Source organism: Drosophila navojoa, chromosome 3, assembly GCF_054131105.1.
Source record: "Drosophila navojoa isolate 15081-1374.11 chromosome 3, UAZ_NAV_1.0, whole genome shotgun sequence".
Lineage (NCBI taxonomy): Eukaryota > Metazoa > Arthropoda > Insecta > Diptera > Drosophilidae > Drosophila > Drosophila navojoa.
Genome location: NC_142891.1, coordinates 30,680,127 through 30,704,905, shown reverse-complemented (window position 1 = coordinate 30,704,905; position 24,779 = coordinate 30,680,127). Strand labels below are relative to the sequence as shown.

The 24,779-nt window shown below is 38.0% G+C and overlaps 1 protein-coding gene across 1 annotated transcript; it reads right to left on the bottom strand.

Annotated features, from left to right (window-relative positions):
• Window positions 1-4,296: 4,296 nt before the first annotated feature.
• Window positions 4,297-19,257, bottom strand: LOC108658203 (cystathionine gamma-lyase-like). Its single transcript, XM_089257684.1, has 6 exons — window positions 19,055-19,257; window positions 14,202-14,398; window positions 14,053-14,143; window positions 5,103-5,370; window positions 4,711-5,038; window positions 4,297-4,590 (listed from the first exon to the last, which is right to left on the bottom strand). The coding sequence occupies exons 1-6, from the start codon at window positions 19,196-19,198 to the stop codon at window positions 4,434-4,436; spliced, it is 1,185 nt and encodes a 394-aa protein (XP_089113810.1). The 5' UTR covers window positions 19,199-19,257; the 3' UTR covers window positions 4,297-4,433.
• Window positions 19,258-24,779: the final 5,522 nt, after the last annotated feature.

The window sequence follows — 24,779 nt, the reverse complement described above, 5'->3', positions numbered from 1 at the left end:
CCCTACCGATATACTTGCTTTTATTAAAGAAATACCCTCTTTCGATGAAAATCCCAGCAAACTACAAGATTTTATCACAAATACCACCCTCATTCACGATTTTGAGACACCATATCACTCACTACTATTAAGAGCCATAAAAAATAAAGTTATAGTAGGTAGAGCGAATGACGTCTTAGGATTGTCAAAAACAGACATTAAATGGGAGAACATAACATAATTCGAGAACTACAAACAATCCCAGAAAACTTGTCTCTCGGACAACTTTTCTACAATATACTACGAGTCAAAACCCGATTGATAGCTATAGTAAAAAACGACAACCAGAACTCTGACAGCAGAAACAGACTTATGACGGTATATGACCTCAGAGAACCATTTAAAACCTTAATAAAAGCCAAAAACATTGAGGAAGCATATGAATACTGCCGTGAGGAAAAAATTTGTATACACATAAACCAATAAATAATTATTATAAGAAACAAGTTACACCATATTCACGTCCACAAACTACAATAAACCCGACCGTAATAATTTTAACAATAACAACAAGAATTACGACAACCCCTCAAAAACCCAGTATACTAATAACAATCAAAAAAGAAATAATCCTCCAAACCCCTTTTAACTCAAATAATAACAATAAAAATCAACTACATAATATTAACAATAATCAAATTTCAGCCGAATATTTGCAATATTAGAGAAAATTTTCGGGAAAATGCCTCCCAGAACCAAAAGGAAAATTTATTTCCCATATATAAAAAGTAAAATAGAAAAAGTAATTAAAAACTGCGAAACTTGCCTTACGCTCAAATACGATAGACAGCCACAAAAACCACCCTTCCAAGTACCAAAAACCCCTTGTAAACCAATGGACATAATCCATATGGACATTTATACAATTAATAATAATTACAATCTTACATTGATTGATCCAAATTTGCATGTGCGTTCTAAATTCCATAAAACATTTTATGAGCCTCTTCGGCTTACCTAAAAAATTCATTTACGACCAAAGAGCAGAATTCTCGGTCAAGATATTTAAAGACTTCTGTGAACAATACGAAATCCAATGTCATACAACTTCTTTTCAACAATCATACATTTTTTTCTTTTTTTTTTTTTGCATATTTATATATACAAAATGTATATTTGTTAAAATTTACCCCCCACCCCTAAATCCACCCCCTCACCATCATCTTTGTAAAAGTCGTATATCAAATACTAGAGACTTGTGCTCCGGTATACACATACATTTTAACATTATGATTACGTTCTGAAAGCTGTAAGGTTACTTTATTTTTCCAGCCGGGGTCAGAGTCTCAGTCTGCCCAGGGCCATAACTTACAAGAAATTTATAAGTTAATACGGCACATATCGAGTTAGAGAAAAGGTAGAGGGGGGAGTTTTATAGGTTAGGCGACCACGCTGCCTGAGCTCGCCGACCACGCCCACGCGTTAGCACGCGGGAGGGCGGCAGCAATCGAGTGGCGCGATCAAGCGCACTCTAGATTGCGGAGGTCGGGGCTGCGAAGGCGCGGTGTGGGAAGTTAGTGGTGCCACTTCGAATGGTAGATCGCGGGTCGAGGACACCCAGCGTTGCCGCCGGCGTTCACTCTCAGACCACGCGATTTTCACTGCAGGAGACTTACCCTTCCGGCGAACGGGTCATAACCACGTTCAAACTACCAGTTAGCAGTGTTACAGTTAATTGCATTTAGTGCCAAATATCAACAGATTAGTTAAACTGACTACGAATGAATACTCGACCATTTTTCTTTGATACGTGCTTACTTTATTGCGCTAACCTTAACTCCGATGCTAATTTGATTGTTTGCGTCTGTTCATCACGAGAGCTCAAAACTAAATCTCTCTGGTGCGCAGCTTTTGGTCCCTTTCTGCCGCCACGCTACCAGCAATGCAGCTCACCACGACGAGCTTTTGAGCTGCAGGGTGCAGTGCTGCAGTGCTGATCGCGCGCGCGCGCGCTCAATTATTTAAATCTTTGCTTATATCCTAAAACTAAATGCTACAACACTTATGACTACTTATTAACTACTTAATGCTATTTTACAAGCTAATGCTTATCCTACTTATTACCTAACTTACTCTCTACCAACAAAGCGCAATTCAAAATGTAATCTTACTTACTACAAAAAAAATTATTATTTCGATTCCAAATACATTACTTCATTACTTCATTTCAATATTCAAAATTAGGTACAATGTCAGGTGGTACAATTTAATAGGCCACCTTACAAAGCTTCATTACGGTCGTACGTCAAGATATCAAATTATTCAAAAAATAAGTTCTCATTATATTGCCAACACTGCAGCGCAACCCAAGCCAATCGCCTGTATATGTGAGTGTGTGTGTTTGTTTGTATGTTTTTTTTTATATTCGTTTATTTACAAGCTTATTATACTACAAGTTGCAAGAGTGTTAGCTCGGATAGCGCGCGATGCTTGCGGGACGGCCGTAAAGCATTGCTTCGCAAGCACTATGCGCTACCTTAGCCTGGTACAGCTCGTCTTCTTATTCGCTCGACTCTGCGCAGCTCCATCATCACTGGGGCCGTGAAGGTGCTTGTTAGTTCCCAAGCTTCCTCCGATTCCAGCATGGCGTTGACTATGTTGTCCGCTCTGATGGAGCGGCCCAGTGCCTCTTCCAGACGACGCCTCTCCTCCAGGAACCGTCCACATACGAAAAGGATGTGGTTGGCGTCTTCCACATGCCCTCGCCCGCACCAGGGGCACTCGTCAGTTTCCTCGTGACCAAAACGCTTCAAATAGCTCCGAAAGCATCCATGGCCCGAGAGGATCTGCGTAAGACAGAAGTTAACATCGCCGTGTTTGCGGTTAACCCATGGTTCGAGCTCCGGGATGAGCTTTTGCGTCGACCGCCCTTTGGCTGAGCTATTCCACTTCCTTTGCCATCGTGCAATGCTGTTCGCCCTGGTAGCGTTGTGTCTAACATGACGCCAAGATACTTAATCGCCGTCTTTGACTCGATGCTGACGCTGCCTACCCTTATATTGGCCGTCTCCACTTTCTTGCGACTGCTTACTAGGACGACCTCCGTCTTGTGCGCCGCAAGCTCGAGCCCAGCTCCTGTCAACCAGCTTCGTATGCCATTGATACTTTCGCTGCACATATCCTCTGTATCTTTAAGCTCCTTGCCTATGGCGACGACAGCCACATCATCAGCAAAGCCAATGGTGTGCGCACCTGCTGGTACTTCCAAGCGCAGTACGCCGTCGTACATGATATTCCATAGGAGAGGCCCCAGCACTGAGCCTTGGGGTACTCCAGCTGACACTGCATGAGTTTGGGGACCCTCACTCGTGTTGTATACCAGTGTTCTTCCTCTGAAGTAGCTCTTTATTATCTCTTTTAGATATTTAGGGATATTATATTGTGACAGCGCATTCAGTATCATACCCCAACTAGCTGTATTGAAAGCGTTCTTAACATCCAGGGTGGCGATGGTGCAGTATTGCTTCGTCCCGTGCCTCCATCTGGTGCCTTGGATGGCGGAAGTTGCTGTTGTTGTTGTTGACCGGGCCTTCCGGAATCCAAATTGATTTGGTGATAGGCCACGGCGCTACCAATAGCAGTCTCCAGTCTAGAGCAGATAAATTTTCAAACACCCTTTCTATGGTATCTAAGAGGCAGATCGGTCTGTATGAAGATGGCTGGTAGCAATACCAGGTTCTGGGTCTTCCATTTTGTAGAGAACGTCTCTTGTAGTAAGCATTCGTTGAATAATTCGGCGAACGTACTAGGGTGCAAAGCAAGGGCTAGCTTTAGCGCACGATTTGGGATCCCGTCCGTCCCTGGAGCTGTGTTGGTTCTAAGACCTCTTCGTCTGTAACTAAAACAATTTGAGTGCTCGTTGAGCCCTGATTTGCAGACTCGGACTCCGGGGCATGAAGGAAGCTTAATCTTTCTGGAAAGAGCGTTTCCACAATCGATTTAAGCTCCAGACGATCTGTCGGCTGCATCTGTTTATCTGCGTATAGTCTTTTAACTACTGTTTTATGTGCCCTGCCCCAAGGGTCATATTCGGCTGAGCAGAACAACTCTGGAAAGCATTCTCTTTTACTTGCCCGAATGGCCTTCTTCAATTGTCGTTGTTACTTGTTTGTTTTTGAAAATGTAGGTAACAGGCAGAAGTATAAGTGGCTAGTCCCATAAAGTATATACAAACTTTCCCGATCAAGGCGACGACCTGAATCGATATAAGCAATTCTGTCTTTCCGCCCGTTTATCCAATCAGTAATGAAATTAATGTTTACTTTATGGAAAAATGCCCCGAATCTTTTAATTATGGTTTTATTACATTACAGTTTACAATTTTATATATCGCATCAATATTTGTTTATGCTTTACCATTTTATACAAAATTTCCACGTAAATTTTTTTTTTTTTTAGGTTTCAACTTTGGCTGATATATCCAAGGCACAACGAAGATCATTTATTAAATCATCCGAGTCCTCTAGTCCGACGGACAAACGAATAAGAGCATCAGTAATACCCAACGCTTTTCGGTCTTCAAAAGGAACAGAGGCGTGTGTCATGATAGATCTAAAAAAATTAGATTAAAAAAGACTTGGTTATTGCATTATGTAGAGGTATAGTATCTAATATGATTGATAAGTGCGCTGTATTAATTTTAATGCATTTTATAAATTTACGGGTACTTACGGTAGTTCAGCCAAACTCTCATATCCTCCAAGACTCTCGGCCAATGTGAACACTTTTAGGGCTTTTAAAAATGCTGTGGAATGCTTTAGGGATCCTTTTATATAAAAGGAAAACACTCCACTGTAGCCATATGTTTGTTTAAGAGCAATAGCATGATGGGGATGGGATTGCAGTGCTGGATGGAGAACTTTTTCAACAAAATTATGCGATTCAAGAAATTTTGCAATCTCGAGTGCATTTTGCTGATGCTTTTGCATGCGCAATGATAATGTTTTCAGACTACGATTAACTTGATAGCAATCAAACGGAGATGGAACGATACCAACCGCTGAAAAAATAAATAATAATAATATAAAATAAATAGTGGTTATTAATAATAATCTTAGTCTTACCGTTTTGTAAAAATTTTAATCTATTATATAGATCATCAGAGTTCATTGTTATTCCGCCCATAACAACATCCGTATGTCCATTCATATATTTTGTTAATGAATAGCAAACTAGGTCCGCCCCCAAATCGAGAGGTCTTTGAAAGTATGAGGTAAGAAATGTATTGTCTACCGCTACAATTATATCTCCGGCCTGATGGCATATTTTTGCAATCGCTTCGATGTCCGCTACTTTTATGAGTGGATTTGTTGGTGACTCAATCCAAACCAGCTAAAAAAAAAAGCATTTAATACAAATGTAATTCTATACACAATTAATTTTTTTTATTTGATAAGAGTGATTATGCTTATAAACAAAGTTACGTATTTTGAGCAAAGAAACTTGTAATATATACTTGGATACAATGAGCAAGATCAAAACAAGCTAACGATAACCTACTGCAAAGTTTGGATACTTACGTTCCAAAAATGAAAAAAATACAGGGTATTTGTCGAATTACCACGCCCCTAAAGGGGCGTAATACTATAATTTTGGGAATCGATAGAGGAGGTTACCAGTAACTTAACTATCGAAATTTTAATTTAAGAAAAGTACTATATATATCTTCAGGTCCGATTTGCCCCTAGTGGGCGTAGACATATAATATCTTCATTAATCTTTATAGAATCATAACATTAGCTCATGTGCAATTTTAACGCTCTAGCTTAAAAACGCCCCCAATGGGCGTAAATATATCCGCCATTGCTCGTGATCTTGGATGGTCGGCGCGGGTCTATACTCCAAATTTCAGCTTTCTAGCTCATCAACCAATACGATTTCTGGTATATCGGAAGATGCATTTTCCGATTTGCCACGCCTCTAGTGGGTGGATTGGGACAATTTTAACACTTTATAAATCGGAGATATACACGAGCTTATGTTCCGAGACTTTAGCTTCAATAGCGCCGGAATAAACTGCGTTCATACGGACAGACGGACGGCCATTGCACAAAACCAATTTTTCATTTCACTTTCTTGAAGTATCCTAACTTAGCAGTTGGGTTACCGATAGCTTGCTCTATAAGCTGTCCAAAAATTGATTGCTAATGAGGTCATGAGGTAATGAACCCATCGAAAATGGGAAATCAGGGTATAATGGTTTTTTTGAAATGTATGTAACAGACAGAAGGAGGCCCACAAAGTATAAATATTCTTGATCAGGGCGACGGGCTAAGTCAATTAGGCCCTGTCCGTCCGTCTGTCCGTATGTAGGAACGCGTTGATCTCAGAAGATATTAGAGCTAGAGACTTCAATTTTTTTTTTTAATGTTCGTATCTATCGCGCGCATAACGAGATTATCAATAAAAAACGAGTGATAGATTATCACTCACTCCGATATTTTTTTTTATAAAAAACCTTTTCGAAGATCAGTTATAAAATTATATCTACCAAATCTTTAAATTTAAAATGTATATTAGGAAGAATTTTATACAATTTCGGTTTTTGTTAAAATTTAACACCCCTCCTATATCCACCCCCTCACCATCATATTTGTAAACAAGTAAGAACGTTGCAGTCGGGCGCTACCGACTGCGGAATACTCATTCACAGTCCGTATACATGATGCTATGTTTACAAAGGGGCATTTATTCTTATTTCCAATTTAATTTGGCTTTAAAAAAATTTAGTACAAAACAATTATGCTTTTTGTTTATATTGTAGCTTTTGGTAATTTTTATCAAGTATTCAATAATTCTTATATTGATCGTGCACTTTTTGAGTACAAATGTATGGTAATTTTTCTAAATTTAAATTTAAATTTTCTGATTCTTAAGCGTTTGCTTACATTACAAAAGCGCGCTTTTTAGTATTCTAAGAATTGCGATTGATTTCTGGATTTTCTAGCTGTTATTGTAGTTTTGTCAGATGACGCTCTGTTATTAGCTTATTGTATGTTAGCTACGAGATTGTCAAGCAAAACGATAGCGTTGGTGTAGAAGCGTCGCAAGTTATGTTACAGCGGCGGAGGTTCAAAGCTCCTTCAATGTTTTGTGTTTTTTTCATACATACTTCGTTTTTTATAAAATAGGTACTTATTTTATTCTTTTTTCTAATTGAAAAATTTTATAAGTTTAAATTTGTTTCTTAAATAGCCCTCATATATGTATGTACGCATATATGCATGTATATGTATGTACATAAGTCTGCACGCATATGTAGCATCAAGCATTCCAGCCTTTCTTATGCACGCGCTCATTTGTATGTGTGCATGTATGTACACATAAATGTATACTCTAGCGTTGAAATGAGACTGATTTGTTTTTGCTTTGTTCTTGAATTTACCATCCGCTACTCTCATAACAAGAATCTTATTTTTGGATTTCATTTTGATTACAATTGTTGACAGTAGGTGGTGGCGCTGTCGGCAAAGGCGCCGGATCAATTTGTTTTTGTTACTTTGACAAACAGGGCTTGGGTGCGAGTTCAAATCCCGCGGAAAACTCTTTTTTGTAAAGTGCAAATTTTGTTCTTTTAGCTTATTTTATATTTTTTAAATATTTAAATTTTACTTTTAAATTTTATAAAAATCTTTCCTTCCGTGTTATCAATGCCTATTAAGCCTCTTTGTATATACATGTACATACATAGATAGCTCAAGCATATAAATGTCGCAATTTGATACTACAAATGCCGATTGCTACGCCTCTAGTGGCCGTAGACACCTCATTTTTGGCCTGATCTTAGAAAGAGCTAACGGTAACGTAAATGCGAAATTTGAATGCTTACGCTCAAAAAATGTTAAAATTACAGGGTATTTTTCGATATGCCACGCCCCAAAGAGGCGTGACAATTATTTTTGGGGCATCGATGGAGAAGGTTACCAGTAATTCAACTATCCGAATTTATAGCTTCTAGCTCTTAAACTGTAGGAGATATAAAGTTTTGCGGTTTGCCACGCCCCCTTTGAGCGGACATATATCCACTATAGCTTGTTGGACTTGGGAGGTCAACTCGCGTTTACCAAATTTCAAGTCTCTAGCATCAATAGTGCCTAGAATATAGAATATAGAATATATTGAAAAATAACTATATCTTCAGGTCCGGTTTGCCACGCCCCTAGTAGGCGTAGACATAAAAATTTTTCATCAGTAATTATAGAATTATAGCATTAGCTCATTAGCGAATTTCTAGCGTTCTAGCTTTAGAACTTTAGGAGATACAGTTTTATCTGATTTGCCACGCCCCCAATGGGCGTAGATATATCCACCATAGCTTTTTGGACTTGGGGGGTCAACGCGGATCTACATACCAAATTTCACCTTTCTAGCTCTTCAACTAACATGATTTCTGGTATATCGGAAAATGCATTTTCCGATTTGCCACGCCCCTAGTGGGCGGATCGGGGAAATTTTAACACTTTATAAATCGGAGTTTAACACGAGTATGTGTTCAAAATTTCAAGTCTCTAGCTTCAATAGCGGCGAAATGAACTGCGTTCATACGGACAGACGGACAGACGGACGGACGGACAGACGGACGGACAGCAAGACGGACATTGCACAAAACCAATATACTAATTCACTACGTGAATGAATATAAAAACGCAGTTGGGTGAACAATTTAATAAAAACGCTTAATTATAAAAATCAGCAAATTTGCTGAGCAGAAAACAACAAGTAAGAAGACTCTAGTCGAAACTGCTCGACTAGGAGATACCCTGAACCCTCCAAGCTGATATACTTATCATTCTGCACTTCTATTATGCACGCACACATGCATACATATGCATCCACCCTCACGCGCCCGCTCTCTGCTAACTGCGCAGTAAGCAGCGACTGCGCTTGGGCTGCGCTGCAGTGTGGACAACAGTATGAGAATTTACTTGGTGAATAACTTCGTTTGTAAACATATGATCTTAATGAAATTTTCAGGGCGTAATTATATGGTCAAAATGTGTGTATATTCCAAAGCACAAGTCTCTAGTACTTGAAATACGTTTTTTACAAATTGGGGGCGAAGGGGGCGTGGTATCAAAAATCTGTTGATTACAAAATGTTTGTATTCATCATATATATATACCCAGTAAATCTGAAGTCTCCACGTCTAATAGTATTCCAATGAGGCTCAAAAAACAAAATCAATTTTTCGATTATTCTCGATAAAAAAGTTATCGGATGAGTTATCGAAAAAATAAAGCAAACTCGTACTGCGTATGGTATACACGAGTATGCACACAAAATTTCAGCTCTCTAGCTCTTATATCTTCTGAGATCTCGGCGTTCATACGGACGGACGGACGGACGGACGGACGGACGGACGGACGGACGGACGGACGGACAGACGGACAGGGCTATATCAACTCAGCTCGTCATGCTGATCAAGAATATATATACTTTATGGGGTCTGCGATGATTCCTTCTGCCTGTTACATACTTTTACACAAAACCATTATACCCTGATTTCCCATTTTCAATGGGTTCAGGGTATAAAAACGACCGTACACTCTCACTGAGAACTCTCTCTGGTTGAGATTAATTCATAAATGCAGAGTATTTCTCCCTCATTGCTGCAAATTGCAGCCTACGCTTAGCATGCTAATAAGAGTCGTCCAAAGATTCGACGCCTTGGCTTTTTGGCAAGCAGACTAAATATTTCCCTGAATACAATCGACGATGAGCTGCGATGCAATGCTGCTGACAATGGAGCTCTGTTGTTACCTTGGCGATAGGCTCGAAAAGATGCTCCACTTCCCAAGATTGACGAACCAAATCACCAAGTCGAGTACTGTTATTGGTATCATCCGAAGGTCTTTGAGTTGCGATGTAGCTACTGAAGACTGATTGTAATGCAATAAGGAATGGTGCTTCGATTAATAGGTGCGGTACCAAATTAGCAGTCTTTCAACTGATGTCCCTTTCTTAGACAATTTAGGCAGAGAGGGAGTGGCAATTGCTCAAAGGGCTTACATTGAAATGTCATGTGGCTCGTGTCTTCGCAAAAGACAAAATAACTGGGAGTCTTGGAAGCACCAAATGATTTAAATGTGTGCTCACGATCTTCCCTGATTTCCCAATCTGACCATCCTGCAAAACGTTTGTTCTTAAGATAGTGCGATTTGCACGATCGCTTGAGCATTTTTTATACCTTGAACCCATTGAAAATGGGAAATCAACAGGCAGAAGGAGGCGTGGCAGACCCCACAAAGTATGTATGTATGTACATATATTCTTAATCAGGGCGACGCGGGATTTGAGCTCGCACCCAAGCCCTGTTTGTCAAAATAACAAAAACAAATTGATCCGGCGCCTTTGCCGACAGCGCCACCACCTACTGTCAACAATTGTAATTAAAATGAAATCTAAAAATAAGATTCTTGTTATGAGAGTAGCGGATGGTAAATTCAAGAACAAAGCAAAAACAAATCAGTCTCATTTCAACGCTAGAGTATACATTTATGTGTACATACATACACACATACAAATGAGCGCGTGCATAAGAAAGGCTGGAATGCTTGATGCTACATATGCGTGCAGACTTATGTACATACATATACATGCATATATGCGTACATACATATATGAGGGCTATTTAAGAAACAAATTTAAACTTATAAAATTTTTCAATTAGAAAAAAGAATAAAATAAGTACCTATTTTATAAAAAACGAAGTATGTATGAAAAAAACACAAAACATTGAAGGGGCTTTGAACCTCCGCCGCTGTAACATAACTTGCGACGCTTCTACACCAACGCTATCGTTTTGCTTGACAATCTCGTAGCTAAAATACAATAAGCTAATAACAGAGCGTTATCTGACAAAACTACAATAACAGTTAGAAAATCCTGAAATCAATCGCAATTCACCATGAAAATTGGTCCAGCAGATCTCGAGTTATAAGTTCTGGAAAACTTTTCACAACTCTCTTTTATATATATAGATTTAATTTTAGTTTACTCAAGTTTTGTCAATATCTTTAAATAAAATAAAATAGAACATGTCACTGGTGCACAGCGCAAAGAACTCTAAATACTTCTTGTCTCATCTTTGTGCAAACAACGACGGCTCGACTGTTATCACATCTGGGCTTTCATTAAATGATGTTCATATGTCAGGACCGACTATTTAAGATACACTCGTTCGCTTTCGCACATTTCAGGTGAAGAAGCTCGGGACATACTGCAACAAACCACAAATCTTCTTGCGCGAGGCAACTTCAAATTAAGAAAATGGTGCTGAAATTCAGTCAGCTCACCTAGCGGAGTTCCAGAAACTGAACAGGAGAGTTTTCTCAAAGTTGACGATGGCACTAATGTGACAAAAACTCTCGGACTCATCTGGGAGCTTCGAACGGATAGCTTCGTATTCACTTTCGAGCCGCAAATTAGTATTGGCAAACATAAAAAACACGTTAAGTTCCATCAACCATTGCGCGATGCTACGATCCGTTATGTTTGATGGCACCAACATTAACAAGGGAAAAAATAATCTTGCAACACATATGCAGAGACAAGCGGCAATGGGATGAGGGCCATCCACAATCATTGGAAATTATTTGAAGCGAATTTTGTAAGGACTTTCACCAAGTGTGCAACGCAATATTTCATGTTTAAGTACTCCAACTTAAAGCAAGGCTTACATGCCTTCTGTGATGCTAGCCTTCACACCTATGGTTCTTGTGTTTATGTTCGTTCATCGAAGAATAATATTGTTCAAGTGTAGCTACTCTATTCCAAGACTAACTTGAATAATGCGCTTACTTGTAAACTTGATAAGCTAAATAGGTAAATTGAACTTATTCGAATGTGATGCATGGGCATCCAAATTAAAGGGGTTTGGCGCTAACAAGATTTTTGCCATACAGCAGCTCACGATCGACATGGAGTGACACTACGTGCCAACTGAAATCAATCCTTCGAATATGTTAACCAAAGGAGCAGCACCGTTGAAGCTCTTGCACTCAAAATTACGGATGCATGGACCTTGTTTGCAAAGGACAAATGTTATTGGCGTAGGCACTGATTCGTCAAAGAGTTTTCAATCTCGCTTTCAATCAAATACATAAATTCGTTCGGAATAATAAAACGCATTTTTGGCTATGTTCATAAATTCATCCCGACAATAAAACCACCAAAGTTCCTATTATGTCGTCTTGTTCAACGAGTTCAGATGCAACCGGAATACTCTGCCCTACAGAATGGTAACAATATACACTAGTCTCGGCTTCGATGCGCGTCACCCAAATATCTTCCCCAAAAAACCATCCCTTTTAACAAAAATAGAAATTAATATATAAGCATTTTCCGATATACCAGAAATCATGTTAGTTGAAGAGCTGGAAAGTTGAAATTCGGTTTGTAGATCCGCATCGACCATCCAAGATCACCAGATATGGCGGATATACATATCTACGTCCATTGCTGGCGTGAAAAATCGGATAAAACTGTATCTCCTAGAGTTTTTAAGATAGAGCGTTAAAAATGTGCACACGTTATGATTCTATAAAGATTAATGTAAATTATGTGTCTACGCCCATTAGGAAACTATTGATGCTAGAGACTTAAAATTTGGTATATATACTCGAGTTGACCTCTCAAGACGAAAACGCTTTGGCGGGTATATGTTCACCCACAGGGGGCGTGACAAACCCGAAAAGTTTATATGTCCTTAAGTATAAGAGCTCGAAGCTTCAAATTTTGATAGCTAAGTTAAGAGTAACTCTTCTATCAATTCCCCAAGAAATATTGTTACGCCTCTTTAGGGGCGTGGCATAAATTTCCTCATTTTTGGCGTAAGCATCCCGTTTTGCAGTTAGCTTACCGTTAGCTTGCTCTATTAACAGACCAAAAATGAAGTGTCAACGCCCGTTAGAGACATGGCAAGTCAAGAAAAACTGAGTTTTCGACAGTATTAGGGAAAAACTTGACTTCCAAATTGCTGATGGGGTGTGACTACAACGTTCTTACTTGTTTTCTTTCTGATCCTTAATTTTTTTATGATTAAATGTAAGCTTTGGTAAATTTTTTATATGTTTATACAAATTAGTTTAAATAACATGAAACAAGTAAGAAAGCTCTAGTCGAGACTGCGAGACTACGAGAATCCCTGAACCCTTCAACAAATATATATTTCACAATAATTCTTCGAGTCTTTTGGCTTACACAAGAAACTTCCACACTCACACTCAGAAAAACATAGGTATGCAAGCATAAACACGTATACGTTGCAGTGTGTGCTTACTATGGGAACTTAATTGATTTTCGTGTCAAATCAGACCTGAAGATATAGTGATTTTTCAAATTCTGCTATATTTTAGGCAGTATTGATGCTAGAGACCTCAAATTTTGTATATATACGCAGGTTGACCTCCCAAGTCCAACGAGCTATGATAGATTTTCCGCCCAAAGAAGGCGTGGCAAACCGAAAAAGTTTATATCTCCTAAAGTATAAGAGCTAGAAGCTTCAAATTTGGATAGTTAAGTTATTATAGTAACCTCCCCTATCGATTTCCAAAAAATATTGTTACGGCTCTTTTGGGGCGTGGCATATCCAAAAATACCCTGTAATTTTTTCATTTTTTAAGCGTGAGCATCCAAATTTTTCAGCTATGTTACGGTTAGCTTGTTCTATGAGCTTAAGTGTCTACGCCCAGTAGGGGCGTGGCAAATCGAGAAAAACTAAACTTACTACAGTATTAGAGCTAAACTTAGCTACTAAATTGCTTATGTGTGTGAATGAGTATTCCGCAGTCGGTAAGGCCCGACTGCAACGTTCTTACTGTGTTTTTTTTTTTTTTTTTTCATAGCCTCCAATTCTCCGATGATTTTCAGAAATTTCAGCAAAAAAACTCTTATAAAAGTACAAATACCATGAGATTTAAATGATTAAAAAAGGTACCAATTAAAAAAATTCAGAGTGCGGTTTTTTTTGGCGCTGGGCGTACTATTAGAATATAATATTTATTTTTAACATACCTTCGTTTCAGGTTTAAGGGCAGCCTTAAATATATTTAAATTAGTAGAATCGACAAAAGTTGCCGAAATTCCTAACCTTGATGCCACTTGTCTAAAATTGTTAGAAACAACTTTCGAATAAATACGTTGATACAAAATATAAGACTCACCTTATCAGTCGATTTGTTCCTCCGTACACATCATCTCCCATTACAATGTGATCACCACTATTGAGCATAGTAAGAACAGCAGTAGTAGCACCAAGACCGGATGAAAAAGTTAAGCCGTACTTTGCATTATCCAGAGCTGCTAAGCAATTTTCCAATACATTTCTTGTGGGATTGCCACTTCTCGAATATTCATACCCCTATTTAATATATGATATAAAATTTTTATGTATCATAAGCTTTTTTGTTATAGAAGGAAAATGAAATGAATTCAAATGAAATGAATTCCGTTTTAATGCCATTTTTTTTGGATATTGCCGACAACAATTTTTTTTTAGTTTTAAATCTTTGTTTTTTAGAACAGAAATACGTAATGAATTACTAATAAATCAGATATCACTTAAATTATTTGGATATCTATACTGGTTTAGTGGGAATACGGCTTTAAAATTGTACGCTGAACGAAATAATATGTGAGACACTGTATACCCACATACATCTACACGCATGTATAAGCAATATGAGAATTTATTTGTTGAATTTTGAGCCTTGAGCCCTTGGAAAATGGAAAAACAGCGTATAATGCTTTTATAGTAATGCAGGAGGCGTGGCAGAACCCATAAAGTACATACATATACAGTGAGTAAAAAAAGTATTGACATTGGTATTGTATGAGTTTTGACTTTTTTTTTTTTTAGACAGTTATAAGTAACTGAACAACTATATATAACAAAGCCATATATTATAATAATATTTTACAACAACAAAATTTTAATTCTGCTATGGTCCCAAAGTACATCTAGAGATAGTACGATTTGTGTATTTCATGTCCCATAGTCCGCTACTCGATATACTAAAAGCATTTATTTAACTTATTAGTGTAGTACACTTTTGTCCGGTGTGTATAAATTAATTATAATTATGTATATATAACTAGCTGACCCGGCAAACGTTGTTTTTCCATATCCATTATTTCGAGGAAATATTCTCAACTTAAATACAAAATAACTAATTTAATATAAGTGTGTGAGGATGCCATTATAGTCGAAAGCGTTGTGAGCAACCGAAGTATGCTTATATAAATACAAGCTAACACCAGCTAGTGCGCATCAACTCTTCTTCTTCCCTATCCCCGACTCCGACGTCTCAGTTTCGTTCTCTCACCACTTAGCAACATTTACGCCCCTCTGCTCCCAGCTGCTCTCTTACCACTTAGCCACACTCGCGCCGCCTAGTCCCCCACCCACTTTCGCCTCTCACCATTTGCCACCCGCGGACAGCTATTGCGACACAGTAGCAATTACGCTGATACGCCGAAGTGCTGGATCTGATACCGGAAACCGACGTGGAGCCTCAGAAACAGTCATAGGAAACCTCTGACGTTGCTGATGTGCTGCCGGCGTCGGCGCCGCCCTGCTGCCACGGGTTCGATAGCGACCAAGCCAAAACTGCTGACGCGCTACCGTTGCCGCTCCCGAGGCCGTCGTTGGAGCCGCTTGTTGTTGTGGGCCCACTAACGGCCGGGCTAGAGTCGCTGACGCTACGATAAAAGAAAAGGCTGCTCGAGGAAGGTGAAGTCAGTCCGATTCTGGCGCAGACACTTATAAGTTAATTTTCTCAAATACTAATTCAAGAATAAATATTATACCGTTTAATAAAGAATTCATCATAGACTTATTATTTAAATCTCTTTTGACAACGAACGATTTGACTGTCACCGTGAGCCGGTGGCGATCCTATCGTTATTTTACATATTTATATTTTAAGCTGACTTCATTTCAATGATATTGGGTTAGCCTATCAGAATCAATTATAATAAAATGTAGTACCAGATTAAATGGGATGTGATTATCGATCCCTTGCACCTGTGCATATATTTACATACATATACTGGTGAAATTTACATTCAAAAAAGTGAAATGAGTATATCGGTTTTATGCAATGAAATTTGGAACACTTACTCGTGTCTATCTCCGATCCGCCCACTAGGGGCGTGGAAAATCGGACCTGAAGATATAGTGATTTTTCAAATTCTGCTAAATTTAGTAAATATACTCGGACTGACCTCCTAAGACGAAAAAGCTTTGGCGGGTACATGTCCTTACATAGTAATGTATAAGAGCTAAAAGCTTCAAATTTTGATAAGTTACAATATTGCCTCTTTAATATACTCTAATTTTCTCATTTTTGGCGTAAGCATCCGGTTTTTGCAGTTAGCTTACCGTTAGCTTGCTCTATTAACTGACCAAAAATGAAGTGTCTACGCTCAGTAGGGGCAGAATTTTCTACAGTATTAGGGCAAAACTTAACTTCCAAATTACTGATGGGATGTGAATGCGTATTCCGCAGTCGGTAACACACGACTACAACGTTCTTACTTGTTTTCTTTCTGATCCTTTCTACATTTTTAAGGTTAAAGTAAGCTTTGGTACATTTTTATACCCTGAACCCATTGAAAATGGAAAATCAGGGTATAATGGTTTTGTGAAAAAGTATGTAACAGGCAGAAGGAATCATCGCAGACCCCACAAAGTATATATATTCTTGATCAGCACGACGAGCTGAGTCGATATAGCCCTGTCCGTCTGTTCGTCCGTCCGTCTGTCCGTATGAACGCCGAGATCTCAGAAGATATAAGAGGTAGAGAGCTGAAATTTTGTGTGCATACTCGTGTATACCATACGCAGTACGAGTTTGCTTTATTTTTTCGATAACTCATCCGATAACTTTTTTATCGAGAATAATCGAAAAATTGATTTTGTTTTTTGAGCCTCATTGGAATACTATTAGACGTGGAGTCTTCAGATTTATTGTGTATATACATATGATGAATACAAACATTTTGTAATTAACAGACTTTAGATACCACGCCCCCTTCGCTCCCAATTTGTAAAAAACGTATTTCAAGTACTAGAGACTTGTGCTTTAGACTCGTGCTGATCAAGAATATATATACTTTATGGGGCCTGCGATGATTCCTTCTGCCTGTTACATACTTTTTCACAAAAACATTATACCCTTATTTCCCATTTTCAATGGGTTCAGGGTATAAAAATATTGGGATGTGCACTTGTAACTTTAGTGAGTTAGGTACTCAAATATAAACGCGCCCCTGCCATTTGAACCTAAAATCGCTTACACAATTCTAAGTTGAGCTGTTAGGGGTGCTAACACTCGAAATAAAAGCGTCAAAAAAGCTTTACGGTTCTGTTTCGGTCAGTTCTAGGCATGTAGAACAAATTTGTTCCACACCGAAAAATGTGGCTCGTGGGCACCAACCAACTTCGTATTCGCTCGGCTCGGTATTTGCTGGCTCGGGTAATGAAAGATAGCACGACGAAATCAGTGCGCTGCAAAAACTCAAACGAAATGGACCTGATCTATGCGCTTTGCATTTGTCACTTTTTCTCTCTCGCGACGATCCCAGCGCTTTCCTTTTGAAAGAAGGGTACACCGAAGTTTTAAAAGCGTTTTCCTCGCTCATACAAACAAACTCAGAGCGCTTCAATAATTACTTGTGGGAAGAGTATGAAAATTTTCATGCGCACAAAGAATATGATTTCGCGACGAACAGTGCACTGGTAGGTACACGCCAATGTTCATGTCCCAAGCACATATGAAAATGCTTCTACAAGTAATATCCCATCTTTCGTTCACATCGATCACATCGGTTTAGCGCATGAACCGAAATAACTGTTCTTTTGTATAGTAGCCCGACCCTAAAAGTAAGGAGCCGAGTAAATTCGAAATTTTTGTGGTCGCAAAGCTTGAAAAAAGAGTGCGAAAAACTTTACACTGCGTGTTTGGTCTATGTGTTTTTTTGTTAGTGCTGCAGCCCATGCGTGTTTATGAAAGAGTGCCAGCTCAGAGGGCATGGTCGATGGTTGAACATAAGATCCCTCTATGCTGAATGTTTCCCTTGCTCTCTCTTTCTCCATGCTTGTTTCTCTCTCAAATGTGTATATGTATAAGCACAAGCAGCAGCTCACTAAAATTGAAATTTCTTCGCAGCTAGAACCCATGCACTCCCTTCTGTGTGAAGAGTATTCCGAAATTATCAAACCGTTTGCCAAGCTCGTACAAAATACTTGCGTTTTCGGTATTATTTGCGAGAAGGGTATGAAAGCGTTGGTGAACATTAGCGTGTGCCTCAACTTAGAATGATGTGAACGATTTTGGGCTCGATTGAAGAGGCGCGCTTATGTATGTATTTAACTGTATATTCTTTTACAATTTTAAAAAAATTGCCAAATCATTGAAATTATACTGGCATCTGACCTTCACTGGGTATTTTGGTGAATTTGGAGCTGATAAATATAACGAAAATCTAATTTTTATAAAAATCATTTGAATATATATTTAAAATTTAGAAACTCTAGTTTTCAGATCTAGGAGATATAATTTTACAACTGATTTTCAATAATGATTTTAATCGATAATACCAATAATGGGATGAAGTCTCGATTTTTTTTTAGGACATCTAAAAAAAATTGAAGTCTAACTCATATATGTATGTGTATATTCTGAAATCGACGCTTAAAAACATTCGGACAGATGGACGGACGGACAGACGGACAAAGCTAAATCGACTCAGCTCGTCGCCATGATCAAGTACATACAAGTATATACTTTTTGGGATATGCCACGTCTCCGTCTGCCTGTTACTTACTCTTAACAAATCCATTATACCCTGATTTGCCATTTTCAATGGGTTTACATTGAACATTTACATTGAACTTGTACCAATTTTTGGTCTGGTCTATATATATATATACGAACAGAGTACTATAATTTGCGTTAATATTTAGATTGTGACGCTAGCTGCCGATTAGCCTTTACAGTTTCGTAGAACTTACACGATGCTCTCCCGGAGCATCTTGTTTAAAAGTTGTGCTCAATGAAATAGGTGGTATGACACAAGCACTTTTCCATTGCTCCGGATCCTGACCAGCGTGAATAGATTTAGTGGCAAACCCCTTTGGCTGAACTTTAAAACTCATTTTTAATGGATTGCTCTGCAAACGACAAACACTTGTTGGTTACTGTGTAAAACACATGGTTTCCCTGTTCTTATCAGCAATTATTATGTATGGACCATTTACACTTTAATTTCATAACGGAAAGAACGAAACACGATTTTGATAGGATCAACTAAATTTTATACATACATGTGTATGTATGTATGTACGAACTTTTCACCAAGCTTTAAACGTGAAAGTTTTTATCGAGTCAAGAAATTAATTTTTTTGAGGAAAACAGCATAACAAAGGTACCCTAGTGCTGTTACAGAGCAATATGGCACAATTTTACTACCTGGGCCGAAGGTCATTCCGAGACTTTCGACGTTTAGCCGACCACCCCCACACCAAGAAAATATATATATACATACATATATATATATATTTGATTGTGTGAAAAAGTCATATCAAATACTAGAGACTTGTGCTTCGGTATATACATACATTTAAACATTCTTAAAGTATCATTATGATAACGTTCTGAAAGTTTCATTAAGATCGTACCTGTAGAAATTAAATTATTTAACATATAAGTTTTTATAATATTGCCAACACTGCACCGCAACCCAAGCGCATTCGCCTGTGTATGTGCGTGTGTGTGTGCGAATTATTATGGAAATATCATTTGCTCGAAGGATTCAGGGGATCTTGTAGTCGAGCAGTCTCGACTAGAGCTTTCTTACTTGTTTAAATTGGGAAACTCTAGCTTTAAAGATGTAGGAGATATAATTTTATTAATGATTTTCGATACGTTTTTTATCGATAACAAAATAAAGGGATGAGTTATCAAATTTTAGTGATAAACTCGATATTCGCGCGATATATACGGACATTTTAAAAAATTTGAAGACTTTAGGTCTTATATCTTCTGAAATCGACGCGGTCAAACATACGGAGAGACGGACAGACAGACAGACGGACAGGGCCAAATCGACTCAGCTCTTCGCCCTGATCAAGAATATATTTACTTTGTGGGGTCTGCCACGCCTCCTTCTGCTTGTTACATACATTTTAACAAAACCATTATACCCTGATTTCCATTTTCAATGGGTTCAGGGTATAAAAAAAAACAAGTAAGAAGGCTCTAGTCAAAACTGCTCGACTAGGAGACACCCTGAACCCTCCAATCTGATATTTTAATCACTCTACACTCCTTTGAGGTACTTATACATACACACGCACATATTATTATTATTATACCATGAGCTGCCGAACTTTTTCGGCAACTATACGATTTTATTTAGGGTATTGTGTATTAATTTAATGCCGAGTATGTAGTAGAGAAGTTAAAGCGAATTTAATTTATTTAATTTAATTTAATTTTAGTACAGAATTTAAGGAAAATAAGTTCGAAGGAGTACGCCGAAATATAGATATATATATGTGTGTTATATTTTTATACTCATTCCCGAAAATGAAATGAGTATATTGGGTTTTCCCGATCCGATCACTAGGGGCGTGGCAAATCGGAAAATGCATTTTCCGATATTCCAAAAATGAGCTAGAAAGCTGAAATTTCGAATGTCCACGTCGACCATCCAAGATCATGTGCTATGGCGGATATATCTACGCCCATTGGGGGCGTGGCAAATCGGATGAAACTGTATCTCCTATAGTTTTTAAAGCCCGTTAAAATTTTGCACATGAGGTATGCTATGATTCTATAAAGATTTCATGTCTAAGCCTTTTAAAGGCGTGGCAAATCGGACCTAAAGATATAGGATTTTTCAAATTCTGATATATTTTGGACAGTATTGATGCTAGAGACCTCAAATTTTGTATATATACTGGGGCTGACCTCCCAAGACAAAAAAGCTCCCAAAGAAGGCGTGGCAAACCGAAAAAGTTTATATCTCCTAAAGTATAAGAGCTAGAAGCTTCAAATTTGGATAGTTAAGTTATTATAGTAACCTCCCCTATCGATTTCCCAAAAAAATATTGTTACGGCTCTTTTGGGGCGTGGCATATCCAAAAATACCCTGTAATTTTTTCATTTTTTAAGCGTGAGCATCCAAATTTTTCAGCTATGTTACGGTTAGCTTGTTCTATGAGCTTAAGTGTCTACGCCCAGTAGGGGCGTGGCAAATCGAGAAAAACTAAACTTACTACAGTATTAGAGCTAAACTTAGCTACTAATTGCTTATGTGTGTGAATGAGTATTCCGCAGTCGGTAAGGCCCGACTGCAACGTTCTTACTGTGTTTTTTTTTTTTTTTTTTTCATAGCCTCCAATTCTCCGATGATTTTCAGAAATTTCAGCAAAAAAACTCTTATAAAAGTACAAATACCATGAGATTTAAATGATTAAAAAAGGTACCAATTAAAAAAATTCAGAGTGCGGTTTTTTTTTGGCGCTGGGCGTACTATTAGAATATAATATTTATTTTTAACATACCTTCGTTTCAGGTTTAAGAGCAGCCTTAAATATATTTAAATTAGTAGAATCGACAAAAGTTGCCGAAATTCCTAACCTTGATGCCACTTGTCTAAAATTGTTAGAAACAACTTTCGAATAAATACGTTGATACAAAATATAAGACTCACCTTATCAGTCGATTTGTTCCTCCGTACACATCATCTCCCATTACAATGTGATCACCACTATTGAGCATAGTAAGAACAGCAGTAGTAGCACCAAGACCGGATGAAAAAGTTAAGCCGTACTTTGCATTATCCAGAGCTGCTAAGCAATTTTCCAATACATTTCTTGTGGGATTGCCACTTCTCGAATTTTCATACCCCTATTTAATATGTGATATAAAATTTTTATGTATCATAAGCTTTTTTGTTATAGAAGGAAAATGAAATGAATTCCGTTTTAATGCCATTTTTTTTTTTATATTGCCCACAACAATTTTTTTTTAGTTTTAAATCTTTATTTTTTAGAACAGAAAAATATCAAAATGCCTTAATACGTAATGAATTACTAATAAATCAGATATCAGATAAATTATTTGGATATCTATACTGGTTTAGTGGGAATACGGCTACTAGGGGCGTGGAAAATCGGACCTGAAGATATAGTGATTTTTCAAATTCTGCTAAATTTAGTAAATATACTCGGACTGACCTCCTAAGACGAAAAAGCTTTGGCGGGTACATGTCCTTACATAGTAATGTATAAGAGCTAAAAGCTTCAAATTTTGATAAGTTACAATATTGCCTCTTTAATATACTCTAATTTTCTCATTTTTGGCGTAAGCATCCGGTTTTTGCAGTTAGCTTACCGTTAGCTTGCTCTATTAACTGACCAAAAATGAAGTGTCTACGCTCAGTAGGGGCAGAATTTTCTACAGTAAGGCAAAACTTAACTTCCAAATTACTGATGGGATGTGAATGCGTATTCTGCAGTCGGTAACACACGACTACAACGTTCTTACTTGTTTTCTTTCTGATCCTTTCTACATTTTTAAGGTTAAAGTAAGCTTTGGTACATTTTTATACCCTGAACCCATTGAAAATGGAAAATCAGGGTATAATGGTTTTGTGAAAAAGTATGTAACAGGCAGAAGGAATCATCGCAGACCCCACAAAGTATATATATTCTTGATCAGCACGACGAGCTGAGTCGATATAGCCCTGTCCGTCTGTCCGTCCGTCTGTCCGTATGAACGCCGAGATCTCAGAAGATATAAGAGGTAGAGAGCTGAAATTTTGTGTGCATACTCATGTATACCCTACGCAGTACGAGTTTGCTTTATTTTTTCGATAACTCATCCGATAACTTTTTATCGAGAATAATCGAAAAATTCATTTTGTTTTTTGGGTTTCATCCGAGTTATATTAGACGTGGAGTCTTCAGATTTATTGTGTATATACATATGATGAATACAAACATTTTGTAATTAACAGACTTTAGATACCACGCCCCCTTCGCCCCCAATTTGTAAAAAACGTATTTCAAGTACTAGAGACTTGTGCTTTGGAATGGACATACATTTTGTGTACCATATAATTACGCCCTGAAAATTTCATTAAGATTGTATGTTTACAAAAGAAGTTATTCACCAAGTAAATTCTCACACTGCAGCGCAGCCCAAGCGCAGTCGCTGCTTACTGCGCAGTTAGCAGAGCGAGGGCGCGTGAGGGTGGATGCATGTGTATGTATGTGTGCAGAATGATAAGAATATCAGCTTGGAGGGTTAAAGGTATCTCCTAGTTGAGCAATCTCGATCGCGTCGATCCCAGAAGATATATGAGCTATAGACTTGAAATTTGTTCTCTAGATCCGTCTATATCACGCGCATATCGAGGTTTTCTCTACAAATAGATAACTAGTCCCGATATTTTATTAGCTAGTTGTTATATTATATCTCCCACACCTTTAGAGCCAGAGCTTCTAAATTTTAAATGTAGACTTTTGTGTATTTTATATAATTTGGCCCTCACCTTTGTAATTCAAGTAGTAGAGACTTGTGCCTTCGTATGAACATACATTTAAACATTATCCAGAAATTAAATTATTCAACACAAATTCTCATACATATATTGCAAGCGCAGTCGCAGCTTACTGTGCAGTTAGCAGAGCCCTGAACCCATTGAAAATGGGATATCAGGGTATAATGGTTTTGTTAAAATGTATGTAACAGGCAGAAGGAGGCGTGGCAGGCCCTGTCCGTCTGTCCGTCTGTCCGTATGTTTAAACGCGTCGATTTCAGAAGATATAAGAGCTAGAGACTTGATTTTTTTAAATGTCTGTAAATATCACGCGCATATCGAGTTTATCACCAAAAAACGATAACTTATTCCGATACTTTTTTTATCGATAAAAAACCTTATCGAAGATCACTTAAAAAATTATATTTCCTACATCTTTCAAGCTAGTCTCCAAATTTAAAATGTATATTAAGATGCATTTGATACAATTTCGGTTTTTGTTAAAATTTACCCCCAACCCCTCCACTCCACCCCCTCACCCTCATCTATGTAAAAGTCGTATATTAAATACTAGAAACTTGTGCTTCGGTATACTTATACATTTCAACATTATGATTACTTTCTGAAAGTTTCAATACGATCGTACGTCTAGAAATGAAATTATTCAACAAATAAGTTCTCCTAAAATTGCCAACACTGCAGCGCAACCCAAGCGCAATCGCCTGTATATGTGAGTGTGTGTGTATGCGTGTGTTTGTTTGTATGCGTGTGTGTGTGCGTGTATTTGTATGTATGCGTGTGTGTGTGTGTGCGTGTGTGTTTGCTAATTATTATTGAAATATCAGTTGCTTGTAGGGTTCAGGGGATCTCGTAGTCGAGCAGTCTCGACTAGAGCTTTCTTACTTGTTTTCTGTTAAGTTTGTTTAACAGTTCGTCGAGGCTGTATTCCAGTTCTTCTATTTCATCGCTGCAAGAGGAATGTTCTGCATATCTCGCCTCTAAATCTGCTAGCGCTGACTGGACCTTATTCCATCGTAGAGATAACCTGTCTTTATAGGATAGAATATCTTTCTGGATGTTATGCTCTAAGAAGGCAGACTCTTCCGCCATTCCCTTCCGTAATCTTAGAGCTTTTTTATCCACAAGTTTTACCAACTCTTCCATTGGGCTCGACCAACCGAATAAAA